The sequence below is a fragment of the Myotis myotis genome, unplaced genomic scaffold (assembly GCF_014108235.1).
Source record: "Myotis myotis isolate mMyoMyo1 unplaced genomic scaffold, mMyoMyo1.p scaffold_m19_p_10, whole genome shotgun sequence".
NCBI lineage: Eukaryota > Metazoa > Chordata > Mammalia > Chiroptera > Vespertilionidae > Myotis > Myotis myotis.
The window spans coordinates 65,514,411-65,521,194 of NW_023416314.1; the positions used below are offsets into that span (position 1 = coordinate 65,514,411).

General features: G+C 34.1%; 1 protein-coding gene across 1 annotated transcript; it reads right to left on the reverse strand.

Annotated features, from left to right (window-relative positions):
- Positions 1-408: 408 nt before the first annotated feature.
- Positions 409-1,409, reverse strand: LOC118663978 (olfactory receptor 5T2-like). The gene has a single exon (XM_036323885.1). It carries the CDS (start codon positions 1,354-1,356, stop codon positions 409-411), a length of 948 nt encoding a protein of 315 aa, XP_036179778.1. The 5' UTR covers positions 1,357-1,409.
- Between the last annotated feature and the right edge of the window lie 5,375 nt (positions 1,410-6,784).

Sequence of the window (6,784 nt, forward strand, 5' to 3'; positions counted from 1 at the left end):
GTTATTGATTAGGCAGTATGTGATCAAGGTAGTCAGATAAAATTGTTATAATATTATTTATAGTTGCAACTATTAGATCCTATATATTACATGGAGATAAAAAGAAACAATATACAACATTCTAAAGTAATGATTACATACATATAAGTCTGTGTGTATGTGCATTTGTGTTATATCAATCAGTACAAGGGTCCACAGTCTATATACATATGTCAATAAGGACATATTAAGAATCAAGTTGATAATAACTTTTTTACATGTAAAGACATCAGCGATAGAGAGTTAACTATGATCTTTATTTTAAAATATCCAGAAAAAAACAAATACATTAATAGACTAAAAAAATGTTAATTATATCTTTTTTTATATTGAGGCACAGAACATTACTCTTAACTTTTAATTTAGCTTTTACTGTAAAAACACTTTTTTGATAAACCCCTTTTTCCCAAATACTCTTTTCATTGCCTCGTTCACATCTTTGTTCCTCAAACTGTAGATGATGGGATTCAGCATGGGAATCACGATGGTGTAACAAATTGACACTATCATGTCATGGTCCAAAGCGTAGCTGGAACTCGGTCTCACATACATGAAGAGGATGGTTCCATGATAAATTGACACTCCAGTTAGGTGAGAGCCACATGTAGAGAAGACTTTTCTCCTCCCTTCAGCAGAATGCATCCTCAGAATGGCCAACAGAATAAAACCATAGGAGACCAGGACAATCAGGATGGTGGCTATCTCAATAGAGCCCACAAAGTAGAAGAGTAGAAGCTGGTTTGTGTGTGTGTCAGAACAAGAAATGGCAAGGAGAGGAGGGATGTCACAAAAGACATGTCTAATTTCATTGGATGCACAGAAGGATAGGCTAAAGGTGGCCACTGTGTGTATAGAAGCATGCAAAATGCCACCAACGTAGGAAGCAATGATGAGTGACACATAGACTCTGGGTGACATGCTGACTGAATACAGGAGAGGGTCATAGATTGCTACATAGCGGTCATATGCCATTGCAGCCAAGAGGAAGCATTCTGTGGTTCCAAAAGTAACAGCGAGAAACATCTGTGTTGCACATCCAAGGAATGAAATGACTTTATTCTTTGACAGGAAATCTACTAACATATTTGGTGTAATTACTGAGGAAAAGCAGGCATCCACAGATGATAACACACTCAGAAAATAGTACATGGGGTTGTGAAGCCGGGAATTTTCAATGACCAACACAAGCAGCCCTAAATTTCCCATCAGAGTAAACAGGTAAATTGCTAGAAACAGGAAGAATAAGATAATTTGCAGCTCAAGATTGTTTGTGAAGCCCTTCAATACAAACATTGTAACTTCAGTGACATTCTTCATGTTGAAGCCTCATGGAAAAAAAACTTAAAGATATTTGTAAAATTACAATTCATTTGCTATAAAAAGAATAAAAAGGATTCTGACTCAATAAATATCCTCGAATTTATTTTTTGGCAATATAAAATTTCCCAGTTGCAGGTCAGACAGTGACAAGACAGTCGGTCAAGTGTCCATGCCACTCCCTGTAAAATCAAATGAAAATGATGGGTGTCCACTCACTTGGTGAATTCATATCATTTATAAAACCATCAGGACAACTTGTTAATTTACAACTGCATTCTATTAGCTGTTTTTCCATTAAATCACATTAAGACACCAAGTGACTGGTTAAAAATACAATTTTCTTTTGACATAGACCCACATAAAATAATATAACAGTGTATGGAGTATTGGAATAGTATTTCAGCATTCTATACCTTTCAGTGATGGTATAAAGTGATTTGCTATAATCTACTCACCTGTAGAATGAGAACATTAATATTTATTCTACAATATTAGAATGAATACTAAACGACAAAATGTGTTAATAAAGTTGAATCTTGACAATTCTGTTCAATAGAGAATGTACTGAATCAGGTTGGTTCTAGAGTAGCCGTGAACATTTTATGAGCTAATCTCTAAAACTTTTCTAACTTCTTGGGTGTACCTATCAGAACAAATTAAGATTTTTTAAGGATGATGGGCCACAATTGAATTAAGTCAAATTAAAAAATAAATACAAACTTTGATGAAATCTATTTTTTTTTAAATGTGAACAAGATTCACAAGAAAAAGATCAGCTTCAATTCAATTCTTGACATCAATTCAATGGCATCCCTGTTGAAGACAAATAACGTAAGATTTAGATCTGAAAGTATGTGTTTATCACCCCGGTTCATGATTAAATGCCATGTGTAAAATTAGAATTTTCCTTCACAGTTTAGTCTTTTTTAAAATAATAATATGTTTGAATGACCAACCGGACATAATAGTATATAGCCATGCAGACTACTTAAATATATAAAGCAATAATATATAAAGCAATTTCCTTTAAATATGTCAATTTTTGGTTACAAATTTAAGATGACTATATAATTGAACTTTTTTATCAGATGTATTTATTTTTAAAACATTAGCAAATATTGGTTGAAAAAAAACTATTGCAACTAATCATTTAAAAATATATGTGACCAGAGTCTTAAGCCAGATATTTCATTCTTTAGCTACATTTAAATTTTGTTTTGTGATTACTAATACATATTGAAACATTATTCTATCATAGTTATGATTTTTTCCCTCTGCCACACAGAGCTCACCACGATTCCATTGGTTACATTACTGTGGGCTTAATTTACTCGGGTCAGATAGTGAAAGACTACAATGTTAAACAATTCAGCAAAATTTTACTTGAATCAGATATTTCTACTAGATGCCAACATAAAATTTATACTGGTTAAAGCTGAGTCCATATTGAAATAACTCAGACATAACAAGAAAATGTCTTTGATTCTTGAAGAATTTAATAACACTCCATCACCTTTTAAAATCAATGCAAAACCAGTTCTAAAAATACAGTTTTAATAGAAGGTACAAAATTTAAAAATATCTTCGCCTCAGCATTGAAACACTAAGTTGGCAAAGGAGGAGAAAAATAATAACAGCCATGTATTGAGCACATGCAGCAGAAATAGACTTTATGCACATTGCTTTATTTTACCTTTCCAGCAACTCTCCACAGCTAATAAGAACCAGCGCCAAGATTCAATCCTAGGTCTCCTTCAGAGTGCATGCACTTTTCACAATATTACAGTTCCCTATAATACCATGGCCTCATTCTGTAACTGACCTCCCCATTTACCACTCCCACTGAAATAAAACCTGGTTCTTGATATTTATTTAGATAAAGTTTGAGCATTAGATTAGAGAAACATTATGAAATAGCATGAACTTTAAGTGGCTTCTATATCACAAAGCTAGCAAAATAAAGGATAATTGATTGTTTACTCATTAGAGCAAAATAGTAGATTTGGCCAAAAGTTTTCTTGCTTTCTATTGATGAATTTTCTGTATGTTCTTGTTTAATCTGATTGTTCTTCTTCAATGAGAAAAATAAAAGCATACACTTGATTTGAAAAAAAATCTTACTTAATTCTACAAACCTAAAATCAATAGTTTATATTTTCTTTGTTATATTTATTTACCTATGTGATAGGCAGCAACTAAAGGGTTTAATACTGGGGACTTCATAATATTTGATCTTAACATTTTTGGTCCCACCTCATAAAATATTTTGTAAATATCTGACATTTTCTCTTCTTACCTGTGTAACAAGAAAAGTAGGTTTAACTACACTACAGGTATGATTAATTTAGATTATTTATATCTGCTTACTCAACTGTTGATGAAAAATACAAGAGTTGCCCCAAGGGGAACATGCCCCAATTAGCTTCTGGTTCAGAATAGCAACATGATGATTTGCTCAATAACAAAAAGTAAATGATTGTAGAATAATTTACTACATGTTGATATTTATTAAATAATCAGTCCTCTGATTATAATGATACTTTATAATTTACAAATGATGATTTGTAGTTTCCTGATTATAGTGATGCTAAGTGTGTTTTGCATCTATACTTATTGTACTTGTTTTTATGTTTTAATTAAATTTATTGGGGTGACATTGGTTAATAAGATTTTATAGGCTTCAAGTGTACAATTCTATGATGCATGATACATTGTGTGCTTACCACCCAAAGTCAAATCATCTCTGTCTCCATATATTTGGCCCACTTTACCATTTACTATGTCCCTCCCCTCCTTCCTTCCGGTAACCGGAAAATTAAGAGTTTGAGAGAAACTGAGAAAAATCATAAACTATAATATTCAAAATTTCCAAAACATTCCAGTTCTAAAAATACAGTTTTAATAGAAGGTACAAAATTTAAAAATATCCTTGCCTCAACATTGAAACACTAAGTGGCAAAGGAGGAGAAAAATAATAACAGCCATGTATTGAGCATATGCAGCAGAAATAGACTTTTATGCACATTGCTTTATTTTACCTTTCCAGCAACTCTCCACACCTAATATTCATACCAACACAAAATGACATGTAGCCAAAATCTTGTAAACTTTCCTAATAATAGGATAATCAATAAGAAGATAAGACATTTAAAGAACATTTAAATATTGAGGGGTATCAAGTTTACTAGAAAATGTACAAAAAATAAGGATTTGATTCATCCTTTAATTTTTAATGAAGAAAAAATATATACAGAAAAGTACTTGTATGAAGTATACAGCTTGATAAATTTCCACAATCTGACCATAATCCTATAAATAAAACTAAGACTAAGAAGTAAAATATTGACAGTAGCTAGATGCCTCCCTTATACTTTTTTCTAGTCATATCTCCCCTACAAAGGAAATCCCTATTATAAAGAAGAAACTAATTTATGTAATATCTAGTTTTTGAAGTTAGTTTATAATGGTCTTAATTATCCATAAATGAGTGAGATCATGTGGTATTTTTCTTTCATTGACTGGCTTATTTCACTTAGCATAATGCTTTCCAGTTCCATCCATGCTGTTGCAAATGGTAAGAATTCCTTCTTTTTTATAGCAGCATAGTATTCCATCGTGTAGATGCACCACAGTTTTCTAATCCATTCATCTCCTGATGGGCACTTAGGCTGTTTCCAGATCTTAGCTATGGTAAATTGTGCTGCTATGAACATAGGGGTGCATATATCCTTTTTGATTGGTGTTTCTTTTTTCTTGTGATATATTCCTAGAAGTGGGATCACTGGGTCAAATGGGAGTTCCATTTTTAAGGAACTCCATACTGTCTTCCATAGTGGCTGCACCAGTCTGCAGTTTTAATACAAATTAATAAATTAATAAAACCCTGCCGGGGTCCAACCCCAGCGGGTCCAGGGGTCCCCAAAGGTGTGGACGGAGTCGGCGAAGAAGGAAGGACATGGAGACAGCGTTCAGTTGATCAGCAGCCTAGCCAGGATCTCCAGCCAGGATCTCCAGCCAAGTTCTGGTCTGGATCTCCAGCGAAGTTCTGCTTCAGATCTCCAGCCAGGTTCTGTGTCCATGTTCTCTTGCTAGGTTCTCCAGCCAGGTTCAGTCCAGGTTCTCCAGCCAGGTTCAGTCACCAGGTTCTAGTCAGGTTCTCTTGCCCATTTCTGTAGTCAGGTTCAGTCCAGGATCTTTTGCCATGTTCTCTCCAGCGAAGTTCTTCTGTCTCTAGTTCTGTGTGTTCTGTCTTCTTACATCTGTATTTATACCAGTTGATTCCAATCCTATCAATCTCTATTTCAAAGGTTAGGGCGTTTCTTATCTCCATTCCAGGGAGTAAAGATTATGTAGCTTAAGCATGATTGTTCGTAGTTTAAGTGATTAATTACCCACCTGGCACTTAGTTAAGAGGTTTTATTCCCTCCCTAACTTCAGGGGAAAATCCCTACCTGGGGAAACAACCTTTCTCAGAGACCTTGGTTAAAACACATAGTGCCAAGAAGGTGAGAAAACATATTAAGAACAGTATGCCATATATGCCAGGTCCCTTGAAACAGCAAGCATGGACCGGCTCCCGGCAAAACCCCACAACTTATAGCTGCCAGTTATATGAATGTTGTAAAACACATAGAATTGTATAACTATAATCAAATTATATAACATTTTCATCATTCTAAAATGTCCCATTATACCACTATGTAGTCTATCTGGCAACCACAGATGTATCCTCCATTTTTAGAATTTTGCATTTTTCAGAATGTGATATCAGTAGAATCTCATTGTCTGTCACCTTTTTAATTTGCTTTCTTCCAATGGGCACAAGATATTTGAGATTCATCCATGTACTTGAATATGTCAATGGTATTATTCCTATTAAATTGTTGAGTGGTATTTCTTTTTATGGATGCAACACAGTTAGTTAGTCTATCTTTGATGGGAATTTGGATTGCTTTCAGTTTGGAAATACAGTGAATATAGGCACTATAAAAATTGGAACCCATATCTTTGCATTCATCTATGTTTTCATTTTTCTTGGGTAAGTGGCAGAATCAGATCATGATGTCATATGGTAATTGTACTAGTATGTTTCACATCATAAGAAACTGTGAGATTGTTTGCTAAAGTGGCTGCACCAATTGCAATCCCACCTGGAATGGATGAGAGTTCTAGTTGCTCTGCAAACTCAGTAAACCGCTTTATATTATCAGTTACTATTATACTTTTAATTTCACTCATTCTAAGATTCTTGGATTCTAGAACAGTGAAAAATAAATTTCTGATATTTTAAGTCATTAGTCTGTGGTGCTTTGCTATGGCAGCCCTGACAACTAATACAATCACTATCAGTATCCTATCTACTAAAAGAGAAACATGGTAATTAGCCGTATGTCCGCTACCCTTCCCAGTGGCTAATCAGGGTGAT